At 56.2% G+C, this 27,193-nt stretch overlaps 1 protein-coding gene across 1 annotated transcript; it reads left to right on the top strand.

Annotated features, from left to right (window-relative positions):
• Positions 1-2,084: 2,084 nt before the first annotated feature.
• On the top strand, positions 2,085-27,193 carry znrf3 (zinc and ring finger 3). Its single transcript, XM_052068932.1, is given in 9 exon segments — positions 2,085-2,802; positions 17,869-17,991; positions 22,696-22,770; positions 23,355-23,486; positions 23,590-23,700; positions 23,805-24,017; positions 25,128-25,230; positions 25,368-25,954; positions 25,956-27,193. Coding segments are annotated over 9 exon segments (2,451 nt in total). The 5' UTR covers positions 2,085-2,454; the 3' UTR covers positions 26,715-27,193.

Genomic DNA, 27,193 nt, shown 5'->3' with positions numbered 1-27,193 from the left:
AGGGAGGGCGTTTCCCCGCAAGGGGCCAATCTCAAAAGCAACTAAGCGGGTGTGAAAAGAGAAATCGAAAAATTCACGTCGTTTGTTGCGTGCAGCATAACAGCTAAATGCTGCCTCCCCATGTTTCCCCGTTTGCTTATTTGACCCGAGTCCGCAGACCTCAGAGCCCCATCCAAACCATTCAGGAGCAGAATTTTAAAATGGACACTCCGGCGAGCTGACCGGGAGCCGGCGTCACGGCGAGAGGACGAGTCCTCCGTTCAACTCGAGTTGAAGCGGTGAAATATTTGGGCAAAAGACACACAAAGCGTTAGCCGAAGCTACTCGGCACGGAGAATCCTTCTCAGGAGACAGCAGCCACGCCCGGGTTGAAACCGGAACAGTTTTGTGGCAAGACCCTGGGACAGCGCGCAGCTGGAGAAATACGAGGGCTCCAGGCCCATCTTGTTTACCCAACGATTCACACTCTACTCCCGACCCACAATGCACTGGGGGGTTGTTTGCTGGACCTGCGGCTTTCCCACAGCCCTGGATGCACATAACTCGGTGACACTTTCCCGACGCTTGATTGGGTCTCAGCAGCCCGACCGCGATAAAAGGAAACTTTCAACATTTGGGGTTTGAGCCCAATTTAGGCTTTCTAGACTGGGTTTAGGCTTCCGCGCGGGTGGGTTTGCGTGTTTATTGACCTAGTGGAGACTTTCCCTTCCATCCTATCCTCCCCTCTTCCTCCATTTGTCTTTGCTGGCTTCCTTTCTTCTCTATCCTTCCTGCCTTTCCTCCTATCGGTCGTCCTGTCCTTTCCATTTTCTCCCCCCACCCCTCCCTTCCTTGTCAATTCCTCGGCTCCCGGCTGAATGGCAAATTAAGAAAAAAAAGCAGACGGCGGTGGCTGCTCGTTTAGCGTCGATACTCGAAGGAGTTGACAGTCAGCCTGGACACTTCGCTAGCTTTAGCATTGATAATACGAACAGATGTGGATAGACGTTAGCCCGGCACTTATATGTATTGGGAAAAGGGTTAGCTTAGCATTCATGATCAAAACAATGGAAGAACGGCTACCGCGTGTGTTCTTTCAACAAGTGTGTCGTATTCCACCGTGCAGCAGGTGGCGGTGCTCTTCAAAAAGTGCGATCATCGCGCCCGAGTGAACTTTTCAACCGTCTGGCCTCACCGATGACGTTATTCGTCGACGTTCCTTATTAGGGTGAAAAAGAGCCTGAATTCAGTCAAATGTTCCGGTCCAGCTTTTAAAGTCCACTGCGGATTTTGTCCTAGGCTCTTGTTGACCTTCTGCGCCCCCCCACCCCGACATGGATGAAAAATTGTAGCCTCTTCTGCTCAAGTCTTTATTTCACAAACACAATATTCACCATAATACCTTGCGCGCGTGTGCGTAAACATACTATTGTAATGAAAAAAAAATGGAGTCTCACTCATCTTTACAGTAATCAGCCCAGTCTGGTGGTTGTTTTAAGGTAGAACGGCAAGTCAAATTGAAATTGGAAAAACTTTATATGCCAAACTACTTACAACACGTTCCAGTTTATTTGTAAACTATTCCTGTTGTTATGGAAAAAAAAACAAACAAGAGATGAATAATGTCCCCAACTCTCAATTGCAGTCATTTATTGACAATTAGACCTGTTTGGGTCAAGTTGTTGTTGTTTTTTTTAAGGTGTAACGGCAGCTTTGGGACAACCGAGCTAGAAGACATATTGCGATTTTATATACACACCCTCACTCTCTCTAGCTATATCCATATATACATATATATTTACAAAAAATATCCATCCATCCATTATCTGATCTTATATCTTGGGGCAGTAGGCAGGGGACACCCTGAACTGGTTTGCCAGCCAATCGCAGGGCACACAGACGAACCACCAATCGCTCGCAGCACGATCGCACCTCGGGACAATTTCGAGCGTTCCTAAAATCTATCATCATATTTGCAAACTATTCTGCTATACGGTACTTGAAGTAAGTCAAACTTGGGTGCCTCTTTAACAAGCCGAGTGCAGGGACTTGAGCGTGAAAGGAGGCGGGGCCAGAAGCCTTTGGGAGTGAGAGAAAAAAAGTACCCCCCCCCCCCAAAAAAAGGGAGAAAAATCACGTGTTTGCGATCAAAGGAGATACGCTTTGTAGAGGAAGGGAGGAGGGGAGGGGTGAAAAAGAAAGGGGAGGGGGCGTGGAGCAGGAATGAGGGACGGAGCGGGGGAGGAGGCTTGAGCGGCAGCCAGTGTCATTGACAGACTCTCGGTGAACTAAACACGCTCCCCCGGTGCGTTTCCGCACATTTTCGCTCCTCGTCTCCCCCCCACCCCCTCCCCCGAAAACAAACAAACAAACAAACAAACCAAAAAAAAAATCCTATTTCGGCACATCGTAGCAACGGTCTAGCCTCGCGTCGGCCATGCCGTTCCGCTCGGTGCCTCAAAGCCAGCCGGCGAGATGATAACGACGACTACCAGGACGACGACCAGGACGATGCTGCTGCTGATGCCGACGATGGTGGCGCCGTGGCGGGGCGGCTCGGAGCGGGACCACCCGCACCCGCAACCGCACCCGCTCCCGCACCACTACCACCATCCCGGCTCGTCGGCCGCGGCGGCGCTGCTCTTCCTCGCCGCCGTGCTGGCCTCCGAGCCCCGCGTCGCCCTCGCCAAGGATACGGCCTATGTGGAGGTGGTCCTGTTCGAATCCAGCGCCAACGGGGATTACACGACGTACACGACGGGCTTGCAGGGACGCTTCTCCAGGGCTGGAGCCACCATCAGCGCCGAGGGGGAGATCGTCCAAGTACGTGTCAAGTCTGCTTTCTAAACTTCTCCTTGGCGGAGGTTGACAGGAGTGACCGTGTGCGTGCGTGCGTGCGGGTGCGTGTGCGAGGATGAGACGAATTTGCAGCCCCAATGTGGTCACAAGATGGCTCCTATCTGGAGGAATTCATTCACGCTAGCAACTCTTTCTTTTTTTTTTTTTTGCTCGTTTCTTATCCGACGAAAAGTTTGTCAAGTTTATTTGAGTGGCTCGTGCACTTTGGGTGCACGCACGTGGTGTTTTGCGTGGTGCAGAAAAAGTTTGTTTGTTGTTTGGGAGTTTTTTTTTAAGGGGGCTCTACTTCCGGCGTTGCACGCAGAAAACACGATGGTGCGTTCAGGTGCGCGCGGTTTAATCAAACTTTACAGTGTTCAAAAATCGCTTCTTGCTCAACGTTGCGTTCAAAGTGCCTCGTAAATGTCGCCTTTTACAACTCTATCTAGCTATCCATTTATCTATCGCGATAGATAAGTACGTTCCCAAGCCTGATTGTGTCGTTGATAAGGCTTGTAATGCTTGTTTTTTTTCCCCTCCCGACGTTTACGCCTCCACCGATTGTCTCTTGACATCACATTTAATGACCAGACTGCCAATATAGAACCATTTTCACGCAATATTTAACACGTATATGAATCTAAAATACCCCAGTGACGTCGTATATGACGACTAAGACACGTTACGGCGTTTCGGGCCCCAACGAACTTGTCATCTTGAACATCTCTCCATGCGTGACATACCTTTCTATTCAACGACAATGCACAAATGTTCAATTACTCCCATCAATATTTATGCCTATGTAGCCATTTTTAACGTAGGCGATGGGACGCACCAGAGCGCTCTCATGTTTTTCAAGCCCTTGAATGTACCATATTTCCATTGATCACACCCTATTCAACGGTGCCTTCAGGTGCTCGCGGTGAGCTTCGAATTCTTATTTTTTTTCCCTCTTGCCTCATGGACTTGGCTGCGGTTGCGTTGAACGTGCCCCGTAAATCCCAGATTCTGTTTTTTTTTTTTACAAATATTTGACGGGAAGCCCGATAAGGCTTTGAAACAGTTGTCATGTTTGCGGTAGCGCTTTGATATTGGAGCTATGTGCACGCGTGGACAACATACCTTTGCAGTTTTGTTCCCTTTCTCGAAATGGAGGTCAGGATCTGCGAATGCGGAAGAAGGCCATGTGTGTGTGTGTGTGGGGGGGGGGCCTACGTGTAGTTGCACTTTTCGAGTGTTTTGCTTTGCTCGGTTTCGCATCGCTTAGCAGGTGCGAAACCGATGAGGTGCCCACGTAGGAGCAATGTGGTGTGTTTACATCTGGACGCAGGTGCCTTGTTGCCTGGGGGCATCCTTGCACCCCATTTAACAGCCCCCTATTCCATCCATATTGAAATCAGATTGAAGGTCCGTGTGAATCATATTTACACGTCGGACCTTTGAAGTACATCATGTGTACACCCACACACAGATGTGTGTTTGTGTGTGTATAAAATGACAAAAGCATTTCTAGCGTTAGCATATTTCCGTGATATTTCGGTCCCCTTGTAGGCGAATGACATCACAGGAGTGTCCTAAATGGCCTCATATTTTATTATATTTGTATATTTTAAGATATTTGGCATCATGTATCTTGTCTGGGTCACGGTGACAGTGACACTGTTGAATACGTGACACCGTGTCACTGTTGTCACTGTATGTATGTCACGTATGACACACTGTGTCACAGTGTGTCATACTGTGTCATACAGTGTTGTTGTTGTTTTTTTTTCTCAAATTTTTTTCAAATATTTGTTCTACAAGACCATATTTTCATCATATCCACCCCCCCCCCGAGTGTGGCGGAATCGTGTCATGTCATTTGTTTGTACCATATTTAATGGCAGCATGTCTCAAATGTACACGGAATGTAAATGCACCTTTACTTCCTGTCTGATGTTCTCGTGCCTAGATGTGACGTGTGAGTGTATCTATATTTGGATTTGTCAATGTCGCATATTTACAGTACATGTCGACTGTCTAAAGGCCTCGACTGGATGGTCTTTCCACGAGATTGAATGCTTTTTGCGTCACATGGCATCGCTCCGCCTCCGACGAAGCATCCGCACGCCCACCCGCTTCATCGCTGCGGCACGAGTGACACACGGCGGAATGAAAAACGTCTCCCCGCTCGCTGGTGTTTCTCCTCCTCCCGTGGCCGTTTTGGCGCCGCCCGGCGACCGCGCGCTAGCGCCGCAGCTCGGCTTTACGTCGGAAAACCGCACGCAGTCTATTTAGGTTTTGCCCCAGCGTAGCCGGCGACCGCTCGGAGGTGGCCCGTGTTTGCTCTCCGCTTATAATGACACGTTTTTTTGTTGTTTTTTTTCTTTTGCATGCATGCGTATGATGGATGCATGTGATGACCTGAAGCGTATCGTTAGCTACGCAGTTGGTGTAGCGCGCGGCCAGAGAGAAAATATTTGGCTTGTCCTCTCGAGACGTTTTATTCTATGGATTCAAGTTTTGTATTCTCTGAAGTGTCTGCGACTGGGATCGGAGTCTCAACGTTAGCCGATAACTTAACGTAACGGTACTCGCCCGTTCTGAAAACAAACGCGGAGAATAGAAAGAATGGGCAAAAATGGCTGCTTTTGGCCCACTTTTTTTTTTTCTCTGGTGTTGAGTTCAATCCTGAAGGACAAAATCAAACGTTCTGTCTGTTATTTGTGTTTTTGCTTTTTTTTTTTAGCCATGATGTTTTTTTTTTTTTTTAAGTTGACGGCCGATTAATCGGTGGCCTCAACGAAATTTTCGGGCGGGCCTCCCCAAAGTCTTCTGGCCTGTGCAAAGTAAGCAAGCAGACTCTGACGAGGTTGAAGCTTAGTGGCCGCCCGCCGCCCGCCGCCCGCCGCCGCCGCGATACCTTTTGGAGCTGGCGGGACTTGCGTCGCGCTGCATTTAGACGATAATGACAGCTCTGGCGGTTTGAAAAGGCATCCGGCGCTCCTTCTCCTGCCCGCCGCTTGCTGCAAAGGCCAAAAGCTGGGCCGTAATGGACGGGAGGTGCCGCCGCCGGGCCAACTCCCGGCGGCGGCGGCGGCGGCGGCGCGTATGCCAGCCAGAGTCTCTCTGTTTCGCGGCCGCATTTGACTTTCATGTCCGGGCCCCGAGTCAAGCCCCCCCCCCCTCCCCCCCGCCACCGATGCCGCCGCAAATTTGTCAGCACATGACCTCAGCTGATGCTTTCCACTACTTCATGACTCGCTCGCACTGTTAACTGGACACCAAAACGTCAGGGTGCCTGCCTGACGCGCAGGCGGGAAGTCGGGGCCTCGGGGGGGGCGGGGGGGGGAGCCCGGCTACGTCCTGGAAGGCAGGCGGCCTTCCAGAAACGCTCTCTTGTTGATCCAAAATGCCACTTTGGCTCCGTGAGCGGGTGAGCTGGTTTGCCGTCTGAAGAAGGCCACGCGGGCTGGGCTCAATCCGACCCGAGCGCGGGCTTCCATCCAAGACCATGACGTCGGCTCCTGACGTTTCTGTGTGTCGGAGCAAAGATTTCTTTTGCCCGAGGGAGGAGAGTCCTCCGTTATCGCACGTTCAGAAATCTTCGGGACGGGGGGCCGGAACAACTTCAGCTCTCGGGGTCAGTCAAAGAAGTGGCACGGACGACCGGGCCCAAATCCCGGGACGCTTTCTTTGGTCAAACGCTTTCAAAAATTCACCCGGGGCCATGCGTCCGCGCGATCACTCATTGACAGCTCCCGTGACGGACGGACGGATCGGCTCTACCAAAGGTTATTTGGAGGCCACGCCCACTCCCGGCCGCTTAAAAAAGTGTCAACGGCTGCGCTCGTATTTATTGAGGGTTCACGTCCAGTCCGCCCGGCCTTTTCATCAAGGGGGGGGGGGGGGTTCTGCGTCTTTGTGGGTCCCAGGAGCGCTCCTGCCATTATTCAACCATTATTCAAGACGCCACTGCTGATTTGTTCGTGTCTGCACTTCAAAGCTGCCTGGAGGGGGGTGGGGGGGGTGGGGGGGGTGGGGTCATACGCTCGCCGAGGCCTCCAACTTCCTGCTCCGCGATCAATTCTCGCTTTGTTTTAATTGGGTCTCGGGTTGTCTTTGCACAACGGTTCTCCTGGGGCATATCTTGAGGAAGGGGGTCGGGTCGTGGGGGGGCTGTCACTGAAAGTTTATTTAACTTGACTTTTTTAACAGCTGTTGTCTCAGAAGTTCGAGGTACTGCCTAATACCCGCTTTTTTTTTTTACGTTGAGTAAAACCGGCAAAACGTGTTCGCAACCTCAACTATGATGCCGAGCCCATTTGTTGACACGAGCGGCAAAGTTTCCCAAACGTCTCATTCGAAACCCGAATGCGAAAGCCGAATAACGTTGCGTTCCACAGTCTTCAATCCTCATTGGAAAGCGTAAGAACAATCAAACATGTCCCCGAGCTCAACTGCGACGAAGCCAAGCAACGCTAACGTTAGCTTCAGAATCGGTAGCCGGCCTCCGCTCGGATTGGTCGCGAAAGCCTTTGGGTCCGCACCCCGCCGGTCGCCGTTCCGTTCCTCCACTTTGGGAAGTCCTTCAGTTGGTGCTGTAAAATATTTTGGTTCATACTGAAAACCACCCAACGCATTCTCAACCTAATCCAGAATATCAACCAGAAACGCTAACGTTTAGCTTCAGAATCGGAAGTTTCCAGATGGTCCGAAACGCTTCGATCGGTGGCCTCGCGGTAAAAACAAATCTTCGAGATGACCGGAAATGCTGCCGTTAGCTTGCGAGTTGACGTTTCCCTGCCTTACGGCCGCGATTCCGTCATTTGATTGATAAAAGCCGCGTTAAATCCTCCATTTTTTTTTCTCCCTCACGTCGACATTGAAAACAACGAGATGTGTTCTCACGTCAGAGAAGCTAATGTCAGCCGCAGAATCGGAAGCTTTCCCGACGGTACGATTCCCCCTGAAAGCCTTCATCTGCGTTGGCATTGCAGGTTCCACTTTGACCACGTTTCTTTTATTTTTTTGGGCAGGGGGGGGGGTCGACTGCAGCGTAATGGAAAGGCGCAAACGGCAACTCGTCAAAGAGAGCACGACGGAAAAAGCCCCGGGGCCAATTCAGCCCTTTGCCGCGTCCCGCAAGGCGTGCGACGCGGCCAAGTTGTCACGCCGAGGGCGACGCTTTACATCCCGCAAAAGCATCTGGAAGTAAACACCCGCAGGAACGCCACATTTGGACCGCGGCCCGGCTTTGAAGTGCACAAAAGATCAAAGCGAAGGAGCGCGGCGGCAATCTTTCCTTTGCGCGTCGCCCGGCCCCGAGACGCAAATAGAGAGAGCTCTTCTTTTGCCGCGTGCCGAGGAATTTTTAGACGTCGTCCTTTTGTTCTTCGGAGGCTTCTCTTCTTAGCTTTGCCCACCGTGGCGCCCGCTCAGCAAGTGCCGGGACCATCTTCTCCGCTGGAGTTTTCACTACTTTGAGCCCAGGGACGTTAACTTTTAGGTTAGCTAGTTTAAGCTAGCTCAGTGTATCCGTGGATTTTTCTTTTCTCTCTTTTTTAAAAAATGATTTTTCGCTTTGACTCGGAAGCAAAACGTTGCGATGGGGGCCCGCTATGGTGGCAGTTAACTCGACAAGAGCCCGCCGGCTGTTTATCGTCACAAAATTCGAACAAAACAAAATGCGCTACTCGGCTCTCTGGCTTCATGCTAACACCATACACGGGCTAACGAAATGAGCGCGGACGTTGCGGTCGGTGTCGACCTCCAGGAGGGTCGCGACGTGTGCGTCTTCCCCCCCCCCCCCCCACCCCCCCTTTCCACTTTTGAAACGTCTTTGTGTGGGTTGCCGTCTGAGTTGCGGCGCCCCCTGGTGCTCAAAGCAAGCGCGAGGGGGTACAAAAATCCACCGGACGAGCATTCCATCGTTCTGCCCGGCAAGAGAGTTTGCCGACGTCGCTTGATGATCACAACATGACGGCTTTATTATTTTGCCCCCCCCCTCGCCTTCAGTTTGAGACTTATCGCCCTCCCACACTGCGCAGCGAACTCCAATTGGATTCCGCGCATCTCCTCGAATAGCTAGCCCCCCCCCCCCCCCCGCCCCATATTGCGGCCAACACATGGCCCCGGCTTCGAGTGTCCTCTTTTAACGAGAGGATATCCGGGCCGCTGCGCTATGCAAAGACCCCCCGCGGATTCCTGACACCAGTGGCCCGCCTCAAAGGTGACTTTCAGGCCAGCCAGACAACTGTTGGCTTAAGCGGGGACCTTCGCTCGCTAGCTTGCTCGCTCGGCTTTGACCGGCGGCCAGCCGGAGGGTCCGCACCCGGCCGGAGGCTCCGCCCTCTAGATCCCACTTTTTCAGGACACTCCCGCTCGGTAAACACGCATTTGTTGGAGAAGAGCATATCGGAGGGCGGACTCGCTGATTATGGGGGCGGGGAACAGGACCAACTGGTTTGTCCCAATCTTGAAAGGGGACACCGAGAGAGGGGAGGCGGCACCGGCGGCGGCGGCGGCACCTGTCCCCTCCGCTCAACAGCTCCCATGGCGCCGCCTCCCCCAGCCTTTTATTTTCAAAGCTGAAAGCCCGAAAGCCGCGGCGCGAGGAGACGATCAAAGGCCGCGAAACGCAGTTCCGGCGCCCGCCTGCGGGCGCGCGGCATCGGTTCGTCGGGCGTCGAGTCGTGCCGAGCGCTCGGCTGTAAACGGCCGCGTGGAAACGTGCTGTGGCGAGTCCACGCGTCCAATCGTTTGGGGAGATGCGGACGCGTTTGGCCAAAGCGGGAAAAGAAGCGGGGGGCCGAGTCGAAAGTTGCGTCGGGGTGTTCGAGAACCGCGCGCTGCCATGGAAGGCGCGTCTATGTCGTGCCGCCTCTGCTCCTTTTGTCTTTGGCGCGTATTCGGTGAAACGGAGGCCCAACGGATTTGCAGACGGCGACCCCTATGGGACACGTGAAAGTCCTAAAAAAGTCCTTAAAAGTCCTAAAAAGATTCAAGATTTCTTTCTCGTTTGATCCGTTATCCAGTGGACCCGCCTGGACCGGCTCGAAGCGAGTTGGCGCGTTCCCCATTCGCCCATGGGAATGTGCATCCATATTTCTGGTTGATAGGCGGAATAGTCGCGAATTTTGCGGCGTTGAAACATTCCGTCCATCAAATCAGCTTCCCTCATTGAGGTGAATTGAAAAGCCATCGATCCGTTCCTAAAAACGACGGCGCTTGTGCGTCAAGGTCCAAGGCTCAATTCCACCCACAGCATAACAGGGGGGTCACAGGGGGGGGGGGGTCCGTCGCTCCCTCGAGCCGGCCAAGGAAAAATAGCAAGCGCACATCTTTGAGGGCTCGAAATGGGCCCGCTTGGCTCAGCTAGCTTGTTTTCGCATGCGCGGTGGGGCGGGGCGGGGGCCGGCGGGCTTCGTTGCATCTGCGCGTTGCCGCGCCCGTCCCTCCTCAGAAGAGCGCTCGCAACCTGCGGCCCCCTCACAAGTGGAAGCCAAATGCCCCCGGAGGTTCCAAGCGGCTAAGTGCTTGACTTGTAAAAACAAATCAAATAACGCCGATCCCTCGGGGGCGGGGGGGGGGGGGGGGGCACCGTGTCGTGACGCGGCAACGAGAGCCGCCTTGCTTTGCTTTGCCTTCCGTAATGACTTTGCAGCTTTTTTTTTCACCTGTTCACCCCCCACCCCCCCATCGCCGGGGCCGCCTTTGGATTCTTGAAATGGACAGGATGGGCCAAGAAAAAAAGAAAATCGTTTGACATGAAAAAGAGATATGGAGAGATGAAAAAGATCAAATAAGCAAAAGCAAAATGAAATATCCCCACCGGTTGCCCACCAGAGGTTATCTGAGGTCAAATATCCTAAAATTGGAACTCAGACGATCGACTTTGGGCGGAAGGCGGACGCCGCCCCCAACTGGTCGCCGGCCGATCTGATCGCATCGCTCGGCACACAAGCTAGCGCTCGCCGCCACGCCCACCACGCCCGGCGCTCCGATTCAATTTCACAGCATAAATGACCCCCCCCCCCACCCAAAATGCATGAAAGCAAATAATATCTTGTCATGAACCAATGATCGTTTAAAACAAAAAGCACAAGAAGAAGAAGAAGAAGATTTGAGGGGGCGGGCCATATTGGGGCCGTCCTTTGCCCCCCCCCCCCCCCAACGATCTAATGTGTACAACGTTGCGTGTCGCCTTTGCTTCGCCGTCTGCGGGAAGTGCTGGCGTGTAAAACGGGTTTGATGTTTAACTCCTCGGGGACTAATCCCCCCCCTCCCCCTCGCCCCCCCTCCCCCCCAGTTTCCCCTCATTCTCCACGGCCGCAGCGAGAACTGGGGGAGGAACAATGGCACGTTTGTGCAGCGCGGCGCGCTGGGCCCACCGCTAAACAAATGTTCCCGAAGAGTCCCGGTGGCGAGCTTTGCCCTCGCGCCACAATGACTTCAGAAACAGTCGTCAGCGGAGGGGCCGCCCCCAACGACACATCGCCACTGTATGGGGGGGGGCGTGACTCATTGACGCCGGCCAATTTGGAATTTGTCGAATGGGGAGGTCGCGCGCCCTCGCGGCGGCGCGTAAGGTAGCGAAAGCCCCGACTCGTGTGTGACTTGAGGACAGACGGAATGGCCGGTGGGCGGTGGGGCCCCGGGGCCCCCGCCGCCCCTCCCGTCAGGCGTGCGCGCACGTCGCCCCCGAGCCGGGGACCGAAACCAAAACGGCCCCGCTTTTATGCTCTTTCTTCATGACTTGAAAAACAAAACAAGACATCCTGTCAAGTGCCCTCCCCTTCATTTTTTTGGGGGGGGGGGCACCTTTGAATGTGATGCTTCACTCTGAACACGCCGCGGCTTCATCCGATTTGTAACCACATGATCGCTTCTTGTCCTTTATTTTGGAGGGATCTTCCTTTTTTTGGGGGGGGGGCGCAAATTGCGTGCGACTTTCTTCGAGGCGTCCGTGCGAGAACCCGGGCCCGATCGGAGGCGGGGCTACCACTAAAAGCGTCCTCGCGGGCGCTCGCCGCCACCCCGGCGAGGCCTCGCCCCCCCCCCCCCCAACCCGCCTCCGTGGCACAGTGTCCGGCTTCCCTCGGCGCCGTCCCAAGAGAAGAGCGTTTGTCCCCCCCCCCCCCCCATTTTGTGTTCTCTGGGGGCCGTGTGGCCACAGTCAGCAAGAAGAAAGCGCTGGGAAGGGGCCTCCCGAGTGCAAACAGGTTGCAGAGGGACCACACAGGCCCAGTGCTTCTTCTTCTTCTTCTTCTTCTTCTTCTTCTTCTTCTTCTTCTTCTTCTTGTTGGATGCGGACGTTTGTCGGCGGCGGCGAGCTTTGTTCCCCGTCAACTTTGGAGCTCCCGCGAGCACGCCGGAATGTCATCAACCACGCTGGAATCTCTTTCTTTGGCCCCGCCCCTTTGTCCCCGCTGCGCCGGCTCGCCTCCGAGCCGACGGGGGAGCGCGCCTCAGCGGGGCCCGGCCGGCGACCGGACGCTCCGTGCCGACATTGTTGGAGCGGCGGCTCCCCCTCACCCGGGCAACCGGGCCCCTTTTCAGCCCGGTTGCCCGGATGGAGGCCGTCACGGAGCCGCTAAGACGGCCCCCAGAGTGGGCGGAGACGCGGCACCCGGACACGCCTCCAAATGCATCTCAACCGCCACGGTCACGTTGACGGTCAAGGGGGGTGGGGGGGAGAAGAAAAACAAAACAAAAAGGTGACCTAACAGGTTGAGGAGAATCTCAACTCCCTCCCGGCCCCCCCAGCGACACCCACTTCCCCTTCCAATGTCTGAGTCAGAGTTTTGGGGATGAGCCCAAGTGCAGCGTTGGTGGCCCCGAAACAAAAGGACCAAAAGGTTTTTCTCATTCGGTGATTGATTGTTTTGGCAGGGGGGGGCACAGATGAAGGCAGCAGAGAAAGAGGCTTTGGGAGAAAAGAAGAGCCAGCGAGCGCGGAGCACAAAAGAAAGGTTGGGACGCCTCCAGATTCCTGGCGGAAGGCCCGCTTTGCCTTCGGCCAACAGGACAGCAGCGAGCCGGAGAAGACGGAGAAGCCGGCCCGGCACGGCCCGGCACGGCCCGGCACGGCCCGGCCCGGCTGGGTGCCGCCCCAAACGTGCTTGCACATTGCGCAAGCTGCCCCACGACGGATGGAAAGCGGCATCGGGCCCCGGAGGACCGGCGTCGGACTCCTCCGCCCGCCGCAGTCCTTCCTTCGTCTCACCCAATCCGGGACGGGATGGCGGCTCTGCCGATCTTGATGTCAACCCGGTCCGCTTTTCATTCCAAGGATGTCTTTTGCTCGCGTTGAGTCGACCGCAAATGGGCGTCGGGTATTCCTCGCCCGCATCCGCTCCCTGACCTGAAGTTCAAGCCACTCGCTTGCCTTATTTTGGGGCTCCGTCTTGACTTTGTATTTATCGGGCTCTCGGCTCAAGCCGGTCCCCGCTGACCTCCTTAAACGGCTTCGGGGTCAGCAAAGTGCGGCCGTCGTAAAACATTCCGCGTGTCCTTTCAACCCCCCCCCCCACCCCCTCCCCAGCGGCCCCAGTTTGGTTTCCTCCAAGATAATCAAGTCAGAAGCGCCTGAAAGCTGAAGCCGCCGCTCATGCTGCTGAACTCCGCCTCGGCTTCCCTCCCGTTCCGAAACACGGAAGCCCGTTTGGAGTCAGACGGGGAGGGGTGGGGGGGGGGGGTGTTTGTTGATCTGCTTTCCAGTAAACAGCCACCGCACCTTGTCCTGAGGTGAACCCTGCTTTTCGCTCGCTCGTGGCCCGCCCGTCGCGTTCGGCGCACCTTGACAACCGCGGCGGCCATTCAAATCGACTTTTCTGTCTCCAAAGTCAAACACGTCCGAGTCCTTGAGTGGAATTGCTCTTGGGCGTCATTTTTATGACGACTGAATCGTAGTTTTTGGGGCTCCAAATGCTGGAAACATTTTTCCAAACAAAACTCACTTCACGCTTCCTTCCTGCACACTTGGGGGGGGGGGGGGGGGTCATTGGCTTTACAGCGCTCATTGAAATCTTTTCCACGAGTTGTTCAAGTCACTGTTGTGCGGGAGTACGCACACGCTCCTTTGGCTCAATGGCTCCCCCGCTACTGACCGGCGAACGGTTCAGGGTGTGGTTTGCCCAAATTCAGCCAGCGGCGACCCCCCCCCCCCCCCCCCCCCCCCGCCAACACTGCTGGGTTGTTTGAGGTGCCCGTTGACCACATTGTGTTTGTGTGCGCCACGTGCCAAGTCGGAGGGTGTCGTCCGAGGTCGGCGTTGGCTCCCAACGCTGATGTCATGTTGGCCCTCCCACACGGCAAAGTCAGCGAAAGAACAGAGCCAAGTTTCCCCCCCCCACCCCCCCTTCTCCTTTCCACAGCCTGCAAAGTATGACAACTTTGTGACTTTTGAACCTTCCGTGGAAAATAGCAATTAGCGCTGGGGTGGACTTGAAAGGCGCACTTGCCGCCATGTTGTCCAGCTCAAGAGGGAGGGGGGCGGAGGGGGGGGGAAGGGCAGTGCGAGCCCGTCCTCTAATCCTGCTCCGGCGGGCCGAGTAGCGGCGGCTTGCGCCACATTCCACAACTGTGGAGCCTTTAAAAATTTTTTTCTTTTATTGGTGGTGGGGGCGGGGGGGCGGGGGCGGGGGGTGAGCGAGTGTGCGGCATTCCTCCTGGGCCGGGGCCTTCAAAGACGCAGCGGTGCTTCAAAGGCCTGTCAGAGTCGAGGTGTTGATGACAGCGATCCCCGGCCCCGCCCCCCGCCCCGCTCGCTACTTTTAGCTCAGGCCTCCGACGCACGCACATGCCGAGCCAGGTATGTGCCGCCGGCCTCCTGCGGGAGGGGGGGGTTGGGGGGCTTCATGCTGCCATTGATCAGAGCTCATTAACGAGTGACTCTGGCATTTTGTTGTGGACCCAAAACGAAGGAGGAGGAAAAAAGGACCCCCCCCTCCCAACAAGAAAATGAGGACTGATACAGCAGCCATTTGCCAGTAGAGCGGCCCCCCCAACCACTGCGCCCAGGTCTTGCAATTCCGATTTGTCCCGTGACATCCGCCATAGAAGTCAAAGTAGCTTGAAATGGTTTCTTGTTTGAACGCATCCCAGCGGCTGAGCAAAATGTTTCCGCCTCTCGCCCTGTGCCTCATTTTCCTTCAAGAGCGCCGGCGGCCGGCCTTCCTGCTCATTTCCACCCCAAGCGATAAGAAGACATCGAAGGCGGATCAAAGGGGACCTTGAAGCCCAAAAAGTCTCCTCCCTCAGCCATATTTTCTTAATGACCCCCCCACCCCCGTATTTGAACGTATGGGCCGCCAAAATAAACGGCGGACGTGGCGCTAGCCTCGCTAATTGGCCCCGCCGTCGCCACGGAGAAGACAAAAGAGAGGAAGTGGCGATTGGCGGCCGGGATCCCTTTCCGAGGCTCGCGTTGCAGGAGGAGGAGGAGCGGGCGGGGGCGAGGGCCCCGCCCGTAGGGCCCTCCCAGCCGCTCCCGTGAAACCCGATCCCCCGGCCTCGCTCCCCCCCGGGCGTCCGGCTTGCGCTTTGAAGTGATCTCCGGTGCTGGGAAAAAAAAGAGCAGCGACGGAGGGGAGGGAGGTGGGGGGGGGGTCGCCTGTCGTGACCTCCAGCGAGGGAAGCGCCGCCGACTCGCTTTGCCTCTCGCCGATCTGCTCATTTCAGAATGGGACGTTCCTCCGTTTGCATTTGTGGGGGCGGGGGGGGGGGGGGGGGGGTGCAATGAGCTGATGCGGGTGTTGCGGCCGCCCGACTTTTTCGACTCCCGCCCGTGCCGCTCTCCGCTCACCGTAAATGTCCGTTTTTGAAAGTTGAGATGGCGGTTGAGGGAGACAAAGAAAGGCGCTGCGGCGACGGCGCAAAGACGATTTTGTCAGTGGGAAAATCCCTTCCATGGCGCCGGCTGAACAAAACAAGACGCACGTGTGACATTAAACGTGCGCAGGGCGGGGCCCATTAAGAGCCGATCCTCGTCCGCCCGCGCGCAAACACGAAAGCTCCCAAATTGAGTGCGGCCGGGAAGTTGCCCGCAGTCCAAACCATGAAGGAGCAAAACGCCCGACTTCCCCGAGTGACAATTTTTCAGAATTCAAACCAACTTTTCTTTTTGTGTGTGTTTGTGTGTGTGTGGAATTGTGAAGCGAAAGCAAGTTGAGAGGCTGAACTCGGAAAATCCATCCTGGTGCCAGCCCACCTGCAATCGGGCGAGTCACCGGTTGCATTTGAAGCTTAATTGGCCTTCCAATTATGCGATTAGGCCTCCGTGGCCGGCGCCTGCCATTGTTTGCCGTTCTTCGGGCGAGGACCGGCGCCAGGCCCGGCCGGGTTTGTCTTCCTCGAGGTTCTCATGCGCATGTGATCCACCGCAAAACTTTGCTTCCGTTGACTTTGTCTGCCGGGACATGTCGCAAAACCTGCTTTGGAGGCCAAGGCGCTAAAAGAAGAAGAGCAAATCTGCCGCAGCTCACGCAAGGTTACGCCACACGCGACACGCTTCGGCAAAAGCCGCCGTTCGGCGAGTTCTTTCCTCGGAACTTTCTTGGGGGGCCCCCTTGACAAGTCTCGAGTCAGGCAGCCAAAGTTGTTAGCCAGGCAAGTCGCCGACGTCGGCCGGGAGGCTCCTGGCCAACTTGAAATCCTTGCCGGGATCACGTTGGGAGTGTGGCCTGCGTAACGGGATACTCATGTGAAAGGCTGCCCCCCCCCCCCCCACTCCCCACCTGCCCCCCCTACATACACACGAAGGCACTCCAACAGGCAGCGCAGGACAAAAGCTGCCCCCTTGTGGCTCGTCAGAAGGTAGACGAGGACGAGCAGGCCGCGTCGGCGTCCGTCCGCTTGCTTGTCGGAGTCGACAAAAACGAAAGCGATTTCAAACGGACAAAATTAGGCAAAAACACAAACGGATTTTTTTTCCTCTTTTTTTGTCTTTCATGCCAGATCATTTTTGTAGCTGTAAACTTGTATCACAACTTAGTCGTTGTCATTTTAGTTTTTTTCTTGTCGTCGGGCAACTTCATGAATGCGGCAATTGTTTTTGGGCTGCTACTCGGTCAAAGGTTTGAGGACCCCCCCCCCCCACCCCCCAACCCCAGGCAAGCATTTCAGCCGCAGCGTCCCGGCGACTCGGAAAGGGCCCCCGCTTGTGCTCAGCAGAGTCAGCCTCGAAAATAACAACAAGTCCCCCCCCCCGCCCCCCAACAACAAGCGCACCGGCCCATTTTGGCAGGCGGACGCCTCCCAAGGCCGCCGGCGCACAATGCGGCAGTGTCCGGGACGCGGGGGCGCCGGCGGCGGGGCTCCCCCCCCCCCACTGCCATCTTGTTCCCAGAAGCTCCAAAGAGCAGCGCTCGGCTCTCTCCAGCCTCCAGCGACTTTTGCCTTCTTGAAAGCGTTTGCGGCGGGGGCAGGCGACGACACGCCGTCGCGCGCTTTGATCTCCGCCTTTGGGAGAGCGCTCCGGCTAACCGCTAGCGTACATCCTTCGACGTGTTCTGGTGAAAAAGGGGGTGAGGGGGGGTGAATGCTGGAAATTGTAAGGCCGCGGCGCATTCTACCCTTGCCAATTTCCTCGACCGTAATCGGCCCAAAGGCCCCCCAGGTCAGGTTCTTGATCGGCGAGTCTTGGCTCGGATTAGCCGCTAACCGGCACCTGGGTCAGAGGTTAGAGGTCACCTCAGGGAGGAAGTGTATCTCAGGTCAACAGCAATTCCCGGTCGGGGCGGGGTGGGCTGTCGGGGGACGGCGGCAATGGTAATTTGGATTTTTTTTTTAAAGTGGGGGGGCTCTGTCCACTGCATTTCTACTCGCCCATACAGAGTTAAACATTTCAAAAGAATTTTGTGAAATGAAGAAGCATGCTAAGCTAGCATTGATTTGTTCCTTTTCAGATGGGGTGGGGGGGGGGGCGCCTACAAATGACGTTTTGGAGACTGTTGTGCCGCGCCGGCATTTTCTCTTCCACTCGCCTAAAGCGAGTTGGCAGCATCTGAGCGTACATTTTGGCGAGGCGTCAACACTAACTGATGTTCTTCTCCCCCCCCCCCCATCCAGATGCATCCGTTGGGATTGTGTAACAATAACGACGAGGAGGACCTGTACGAGTACGGCTGGGTGGGCGTGGTCAAGCTGGAGCAACCCGAGCTGGACCCCAGTTGTCTCACCGTGCTGGGAAAGGTAAAGGCCGGGCCCCAATGTGGGAGGGGTGTACCGTAAATGTGCCAGGGGGGTTGTGGGGGTTGTGGGGGCTGGTTTAAAGGTTGGCCTATAATATGGTGCTTCTGTACAAAAATATTTGAACAATAGAAACAAAAAAAACATTTGGCAACAATACGACATATGACATAAGAAAATAAGATAATACTAAAAAAGAAATATTGGACTCGAATGTATCGAGTTCATTGGAATAAGCAACAGCAGAAATGGCAAGAATAGCATAGAAAATTTCACTCCGTGCCCAAGTCCGGTTCCCCCCCCCCCACCCACCCTGGCCACACCGCACGCCCCCGCCCTGCGACCTGGCAGCTCAGCCGTCGCAAGCGCCGGAGTCTTTTCTGCTCAATTTAGATTCAATTCAATTACAAAATTCTTGTGAATGCGGAGAATGGAATAGACGGGGGGGGGGTGTTGTTTCGTCGTAGCCGCGTCTAAAAATAACGCGTGTCTGGGAACACAAGGCCCCCCAGCTGCGCTTGGCAAAGCAACGGGCACGTCGCCCTCTATTTGAAGTTGGCCGCGCACCCAGACGGGGGGGCCGGCCTTTCATTCACCGACGCGTCCCACTCCAAAGGAACCAGAGCTCACCTCAAGATTGGAGTCGGAGGATAAAGAATATATATCGGTGATATTCCTCGCCGACTACAAGACGGATGCTAGTTTGCTTAGCCCATCTATGGAGTTTACTATGTGTGTTAGCATTAAGCTAACAGAAGGCCAAATTGTTTTCGACGTCCAACGTGGCATTCATTCTCTTGCTTTGATGTTTAGTTTGACGGTAAACTTAAAGTTGGCGACTGCAAAAACAACAGCAGGTGATGAATGCCGGACTTGTCATTTTTGCCGCCCGTAAGTTTAACCCGAGCGGAGTGGGCGAGCACCAGCAGACGCGCTGACTCACGCCGCCCGCCCGCCGTCTGCATCCCCAACCAGCCCGTCTGCCCGGCTCCGAGGCGACCTCGCGCCAGCTGACAAACAGCAGACCAGCCGACCGACCGGCGACGGCGCCCCCCCCCCCCCTACCTTCCTCCAGCCCCCGCGTGCGGCTAACAAACAAAACGCGAGGGAACCAGAACGAGGCCGATGACACACCCGTGGCGCTGCCGTGCCCTCCGGACGACCTCCACATCACACTCGGCTGTCTGTTGCCCCCCCCTCCTACCTCCCCCCCGTCTTGAGAAATTTATGTATAGCCCTCCCCCCCTCCTGCCGCCTCATTTGAAAAACCAAATGTAACAAAAAGGAAAAGAAAGGGCAGATTTTTCACATTTGCATTTTGGGCTGCCATCTTTCACGGGTTGCGTTTTTGGAAGTTTGGTCGGGGGTCCAAATGCGTTTGCTTGTTACACCCTCAACTGGTCGCCAGCCAATCGCAGGGCACACAAAAACTGATGCAAGCCGAGGAGGATTTGGGGGTGTCCGATCAAGCTGGCCATGTGGGAGGAAAGCGCAACACCCGCAGAAAAGCCAGACAGTTGAAACCTTGCGCTCTGCACGCTTTTGCTTTTTTTTTCCCCGCGATATCATGCAGCCCCCCCGACACTCGGACATCCCGTTTCATCTTGTCGGCAGCGGCCGGGATCAAAAGCGAGGGGGGGGCGGGCAAAACCTCGTCCCTGCCCCCCCCCCTCCTCCCCAGGCCCTTCATCTCTGCCCACGCTTTTGTCGGGGAATGCGTGCGTGAGAATCCCGCGCCCCGCCGCGTCCGGCTGGGCTGCCGAATCTCCGAGAGCCCCCCCCCTCCCCCGCAACCCCCCGCGCCGCTAATCTGAGGCCTCCTCCTATCTGGAGATGCTTCCAGAGCTGGAGGATTAGCGGGGGCCAGAATGGCATCCTCTGCTCTGGGGCCGCTTTTATGCTCGGCTGGCGAGCCCCCGATTGTCCGGCAACACGTGATTGGGGGTGGGGGGGGGGGCAGGCCCGCTGGCCCCAACATTGTGAGCAAAAACCAAAGAAATTCCATTCCAATCCGCCCCTGCTACCGGTTTGCTGCGTTGCCGTTGACATTTGTTGCTCAAACAGCCCCCCCCTCCCGACCCCCCCTCCCTTGTTCAAAAACATTTGACATGTTCCCGCCTCGCCTCTGAAATGACAAGCGGCAATCGCTAGCCATGCCGGATTCCGATTTGTCCACGGGAAGGCGCGCTTGTTTTTTTTTTTTGCAACTTTTTACACCAAATTGAAACAAGAAACGAGAAGCGAGCGTCGCTTTTGACGTTTGCCGCTTATTCGCTTTGAATCGCGTTGAATTGTTGAGCGAGCGCCAGGGTCCACTCGGCCAGATAAGACAACAATGGAGGCTTGTGTGGAAGTACACGTTGCCTCATGGGGGGGGGGGGGGGGTTCGGCTTATCTTTATTGGGAGCAGAACAACAACGAAAAGAAAAGAAATGCACCAAAGTGGCCGTCGCTGATAAGATCTTTTGAATGCTTTGTCCTCACGGCGAGCGCTTTGTTCAAAACAAAGAGAAGACGACAAGCTTGAACCCCCCCCCCCCCCCCGGAGAGGTCCAAGGTGCATTTTGTCACCTTTTTTTTTTTTCTTGTGGACGTTTCCCACATTCCGAGCAGGCGGCAGCATTTGTAGCATTTTCTTGCTTGCAGTCGTCCGTCAATTGCCCCCCCCCCCTGCAAAGCATGCGGCCAAAATGACAACAAATGGCTTGCTCGCCATCGCAAACCATTCATTGCTGTTGATGTCGGATGATGCCGGCCTTGTGTTTGTCCATCAAACGCCGCGGCTGCCCCCCTCCCCCGTTCATTTGACTTTTTACTCATCATGTTGGATATTAGTGTGTGTGTGTGTGTTTTGCCCCGTGACCTTGTAACACAACTGTTAAGGCCTTGTATGCCCCCCTCTCTCATGCACCCCCCCCCCCCACTCTACCTCCAAATGTAAGCGTCCTCCATTTATTTGTGTCAAGGCCGTAGAGTCACTCAGTAACTGTCGTTTTTTCATGCCGGCGATTGTTATCTGATAAGAGCTTTGAGGAGACGCCGTTAGATCAGCGCCGCATTTTGGGCACAATTTCGGATGAGCAGATTGAGGCCGCGGCGCCCGAACATCCTCCGATTCCTGTCGGGGGGGAAAAGTTTCGTTGTTTTGCCGCAACTCGCAAAGAGTCCGAAATTAAGACGAGAGCGCGGGAGCCGAATTAGCGGCCCGTCCCGCTCCCGTCGCCCTCTCAAGATGGAGAACCATCTTGTCTCTGACCGGCCCTCGTGTTGACCAAATTCTGTGCTCTTATTTTGAAAGTCGCCATTTAAAAACGCACGCGATTCGGCCGCGGCCATGTTTAGAAGGCTCGAGCACGTGGCGACCAAAGCGGCTTTTCCCGCGAGCCCGACAAAAGTCGGACCGCGCTCGCCGAGTTCAAATCGAGCGTGCGACGCATCGCTACGCTTGCTTTTATTTTGGAGGGCCAAACGACCGCCTATGAGAAGAGCCAGGGCAAAGAAAAGTATGCCTTTATCTTTTAATAAAGCCAGCGGGCAACGTGGAATGACGGCGCAATAGCAGTGCGCAGTCCTCTGAAGCCTTAATTGCTTTAATTATAGCGGCCGCGGCGGGGGGGTGGCGAGCGGAAGCCCAAGACCAAAGTGGCAGCAAAAGTTGGGGGAGGAAGCGAGTGCGGAAGCAGGCGCGGTCCAGGTGTGTAAACGTGCCGTGCGCACACTCGGATGTATGTAGATTGTGGGGGAGGGGGCAGGGGGGGGGCATTCCAAGCTGCCAGCCCAACGCGGGGAGGCTAAAGATAGCTCCCACTTCCCCTGCCGTCTAGACTCCGCAGCCGGCCGGGCTTTTTGCAGCTGCGGTTTTTGTCCTCTCGGCCCAGGGAAACGCGCGCTTGGCCTGCCGGGCCAGCGGGAATGTGGCATAGCTAGCCCCCCCCCCCCTCACCCCCCTCCCGCCATACCCAACAGTGCAGAGCCTTCCTTGGCTGTTGGCGATGTATTTGCTCCTTGCTTTGACAACCCTTCCCAATGGGCCAGTTAGGATTGAGCCCCGGCCAACTCTGCCTAGCAACAAGTGACGAGGGAGAAAGCCCACCTCGATAGGCGGGAGATAAGGGACCCGGGCCCACCTGCAAATCGCAAAAATCTGCAAGAAAGCCTCTCGTCACTTCTTTTTCGGCCTCTTGTGGCTTTTTAAAAAATATATATTTTTCTTGTTCTTATTATTAGCAAGCTGCTTTGCCCGCGGGGACGTTTTTGTTGTCGTCAGGCAAGTCGCTGCACTGCAGATTCTTGCACCGGCCGCGGGAGCTTTTTCTTCTTTTGCTTGATTCTCAGCCACAGCTATTAATTATTAAGTGGGAAGGAAGGCTGACATCAAAGCCGTGCCGGCGCCAAATTAAAGTCTGCGCACGCCTGTGCGTGCGTGCGTTTGAGGAAAAAGACGCGTTTTGAACATTCCAAGTACAAAAATGCGCCGAGCGGCAAGACCAATGACAAGAAATGAAAAGTGCTTCTGAAGTTGGAGCAGCTGCTCCGAATCTTGACATGCCGCTCGCTCATGACAACAATTTTCTGACTCGTTTTTCCGCCAGTATTACGTCTCCACTTAAGATTTGATAAAAATGTCTTTATACATTTATAAAGAAATGTCTACCGGCCTCTGCATTTTCTTTTGTCAACATAAAGAAATTTGAATTGCGTTTTCAGGCCAAGCGGGCGGTGCAGCGAGGAGCCACTGCCGTCATCTTTGACGTGTCGGAAAACCCGGACGCCATCGACCAGGTTGGTCCTCGTGACGATGCTGCGTGTGTCCGTGTGCTTGCATTTGAGCGTTTGGGCACGTGTGCAAGTGAGGCCAGCGATAGCCCTTTTGCACCCCCAACGCCCCCCGCCCCACAAAACAAAGTTGGTGCTGCTTGGGCGCCAGCGCCGCACCGAGTCGGTGCTCGACAAGTTCTTCCGAAGAAGCCGTTTGCCGAGTACGAGCTCACATCGACATTTTCCCCACAGCGCTCGCGCTATTAAGTCCTTGGCTCCCAAAGACGTCTTTAAACGTCTTTTCAGACTAGCCGCCGGTCGCTCTTCCGTCGGGGCGACAATTGCGCCGGAGTTTAGCGCTCCGTGCTCTGCAAAACTAGCTCGACATCGGCGATCGTCGCGTCGTCGACTTTGAAAAACCCCGCGGCGGATTATTCCTGTCATCGATTTTGCAGGAAAAGCTTAAACCGTGAAAGAAACCTTGAGTTAGCGTCGTGACGAGAGCCGACGAATTTGTTTTTGGAAAAGCCCCCCTTTTTCAAATGTGCCACGTCGGGTGGCGGGCGTCCGGCGGCTAACGTGGCGCGGCGGCGCTTCTGTTGTCTCAGCTCAACCAGGTGGCGGACGGCCCCCTCAAACGTCCGGTGGTCTACGTGAAGGGCAACGACGCCGTCAAGTTGATGAACATCGTCAACAAGCAGAAAGTGGCGCGCGCCAGGATCCAGCACAGGCCCCCCAGGGTAGGACGGACCGCCCGCCCCAAGCCCAAAAAGCGCGCCGGCCGCCGCTTCGGCCCCCCGAGAGTCATCCTTGCTGCGCTCTGCTTTTGTCGTTGCGGCGCAGCAGCCCACCGAGTACTTTGACATGGGCATCTTCCTGGCCTTCTTCGTGGTGGTGTCGCTCGTCTGCCTCATCCTGCTGGTCAAGATCAAGCTCAAGCAGAGGAGGAGTCAGGTGCGCCCGCCAGCACCTCTCAACGTTTTTTTTGTGGAAACTTTTCATTGCAAAGGCTTTTTGTGCAGAGGAAATGAGCTCATCTGGTGGTTTGCTTTGCGCAGAGCTCCATGAACAGGATGGCCAGCCAGGCGCTGGACAAGATGGAAACGCGCAAGTTCAAGGCCAAAGGCGGCAAGGCGGCGATGACGGCGGCGGCGACGGCGGCGGCGGCGATGGCGGCGGCGCGCGAGAGCGGCCGCGGCACCTCCGACTCGCTGAGTAGCAGCTCCACGGCCGACTGCGCCATCTGCCTGGAGAAGTACATTGACGGAGAGGTGCGCCCCCCCCCCACTGCTTCTCACCTCCAACTTCGCACAACAATCAAACAAGGAGAATGACGGTCTACAGACATGACAAAAATGATCAGAGACGTCCTGATTTCAAGACAGCCGCGAGCATTGCTGGATCGCTTCCACCTTTCCTCGGTGAAACTATCGTCCAAAAAAAACAAAAAGCCGAGCAAACAAGGCCGCCGCGTGCCGCTGTCGTGCGTTTGTTTTCTTTGCGCGTTCCGTGATCATGACGCCTCCAGATACATTAGTCAAACACGTGGCGACAACAAGTGCCTTCAATTCTAGGCTTTGCCCCCCCCCCCCCTCCCTTTTTTTAGTGCACCCGCTGCAAGATAACAAGCCCGTGTGTTTGGAGGATGTGATCATGCACACTTCCTTTCCGTCCTAATCTTTCTGTGGCGGGTTTGACTTGCGAGCGTCCCCACGTGGAGGCCAAGACAAGAAAGCGTGTGCGAGCGTCCCCACATGGAGGCCAAGACAAGAAAGCGTGTCGGCGCGGCGCAGGAAGCCGAGCCGTCCAAAGCTTGAAAGGCATCAAAGGCAAAACTTCAAAGATGAGTCGGGAGGATTTATTGGCGTGAGGAATGCCGAGGAGTTGGACCTTCGAAGTCGCCGCCGCGCATTCTCGTCATAGTCGCCTCGGCCCCGGCGGGCGTTACGAGTTTTCCGCGTGACCCGGGCCAGGAGGAAATGCGGCGCCGCTCGCGGGCTCCCTCTGGTGCGACGCCAGGAAAAATGCGCCGTTTGTTCTTTGCTTTGGCCGCGGGCGGGCGCCTCCCTTGGACTTGACTTGGTTCGCGCGACATCTTCAACAAGTCAAGGCGCGATGCAGTTCGTGGCCGGCGCATTTCATATTTTTATATTTTATGCAAAATGGACTAAGTTAGCCAAAATGGACTAAGTTAGCCAAATGAAAAACCAAAAAGCCGTACTTTTCTTGATTGACTTAACGCGCCAATCGTCGAATCAAATGTTCATTTTGACGTTCCATGTTTGAACGAAAGGAGGCCAGGCTGAGTTCTTTGCTGTTCTCCATCATGCCTTAACTCATCATGAATGATGCCCCCCCCCCCCCCCCCCCCACACACACAGGAGTTGCGGGTTATCCCCTGTGCTCACCGCTTCCACAAGAAATGCGTGGACCCCTGGTTGCTGCAGCATCACACCTGCCCCCACTGCAGACACAACATCATCGGTAAGGTTTTCCACGCTTCCAATCAATTCTTCAATGGTGGGGGGGGCGTCGCCCAATTTTTTTGCATTCCCCCCACCCACTCCCCAGTTCATACGATGAACGATCCGTTTAGTGGCGTCTGCGGTTTGTGTCCACAGAGCAGAAGCTGGCGTGCGCGGAGCCCGGGCGGCAGCAGCAGAGGCCGGTGCCGCCCGTCCACCACCCCGGCAGCCGGGCGCAGCAGCGGGTCGGCCGGGTGACGGCCTACCCGACCCGCACCGGCGTGGACCCCCACGGCAACACCGTCACCGTGCTGATGGCGGAGCACCCGGACCCCGCCGGTCTGTACTCGCCCCGGGCCGCCTCTTCCTTCCTGCGGAGTTACCACGCCGCCCTGCACCTGGACCGCTCCCTCAACCCCCACCGCTGCGCGCTGCAGCACCGCGGACCCCCTGCCTACCAAGCGCGGCCGCCCCCGCAGCAACCCGCTCTGAAGCGCCCCAAATTCCACGGCCGCAACTTGGCGCGGCCGGCGTGTTACCCCCAGTACCAAACCATGTATCAGCACTACTACTTCCAGGGCTTGACTTTCCCCCAGATGCCCCCCGAGGCGGGGCGGGGCCCCCCGGCTCCGGGTCACGGGACCTTCTGGCAAGGACTCTCGTACCCCGACGGGGGCGGCGCTCCGGGCCCGAGCTGCTCCCACGGCCAGCGCTCGCCGTGCAGCGGCTACCTGGCCGACTGCCCCCGGCAGCGACAGCAGCAGCAGCGGTGGCGGCGGCGGCGGCGACGGCGTTGGCTCGGGCCCCTGCCACTGCTCTTCCAGCGACTCGGTGTTGGACTGCACCGAAGTCAGCAACCAGGGTGTGTACGGGAGCCGCTCCACCTTTCGGAGTTCGCTGAGTAGCGACTACGACCCCTTCGTCTACCGGAGCAAGAGCCCGTGCGGGGCTTCGGCGGGGGAGGCCTGGCCCCCCGCCCCCGAGGAGTCCGCGCCCTCCTCCGCCGGACACGGCCGCCGCCCCCCTCCCTACAACTCCGGGGACCGGCTCTCCGACTCCAGCAGCCGCTCGTCTCTGGAGAGCGGCGCCGACGAGCTCGGGGCGGCGCCGGGAGTCGCCTGCGCCTGCGCCTGCCGCTCGCGGCGGGGGTCCGCGCGCCGCGCCCGGGGGGAAGGCCTACCTTGCTGTTTCTACCAGGAGGTGAAGGTCCACGGGGGGCCCCGTCACGCCGAGGACTACGCCGTCAACGTGCGGTACGCCGAGGTGGAGGCCCGCCCGGCGCAGGTGCAGGCGCAGGCGCAGGCGCAGGCCTGCCGCGAGCGCGACCAGCGAATAGCCATCATCCCTGAGGACGCCGACTGCCAAAGCAGCCTTTTGCCCGCCGGCGACTTCTTGGCCCGAGGTCGCCCGTGCCCCCGGACCGAGGAGACCAGGCCTTTGTTTCCATCTCACAGCTCGGAAAACACTTTGGGCCCGAGTACTGAGAGCGCTCCGGCCGTATGAAGTCGGCAACGGCGGCAGTCGGAAACCTTCCGTGGCCTCGCTTTCTGCCGAATGTGCTCGCGTGGCCAAAGCGTTTTGGTATTTAATGTTTTTTTGTTGTTGGTGGTGTTTGTAGCACTTAAGATGGAGGATGAAAATGTGCGACGCAAAGGAAGGGCTCGTTTTGACATTTTCGTTCATTCAGAAAGACGAGCGAGCTGAACAGGTTTTCCAAGAAGGCCTCGGCGGCATTTCAGGATTGGAAAGATGTTCTCGGAATATTTATTGACTAATATATTTATCTGGAAGCCGCGTCTTCTGTTCAGAGTTGATGGCGGGGAAAGCGCTTGAGCCCTTTGTACATACGCGATGAGTTGCACACCGGGCGGGCGGGCGGGCGAGCGAGACCGTTCAACCTTCTGACCAAAACAAAACATTTGGTCACGCTCCTTTTTGGAATAAGAGACATGTGAAATAATACACTCCAATTCAAGGAAGTA

This window comes from Hippocampus zosterae, chromosome 6 (assembly GCF_025434085.1).
Source record: "Hippocampus zosterae strain Florida chromosome 6, ASM2543408v3, whole genome shotgun sequence".
Classification (NCBI taxonomy): Eukaryota; Metazoa; Chordata; class Actinopteri; order Syngnathiformes; family Syngnathidae; genus Hippocampus; species Hippocampus zosterae.
Note: the sequence above shows the minus strand (reverse complement) of the source record. Positions and strands in the feature narration are given on the sequence as shown.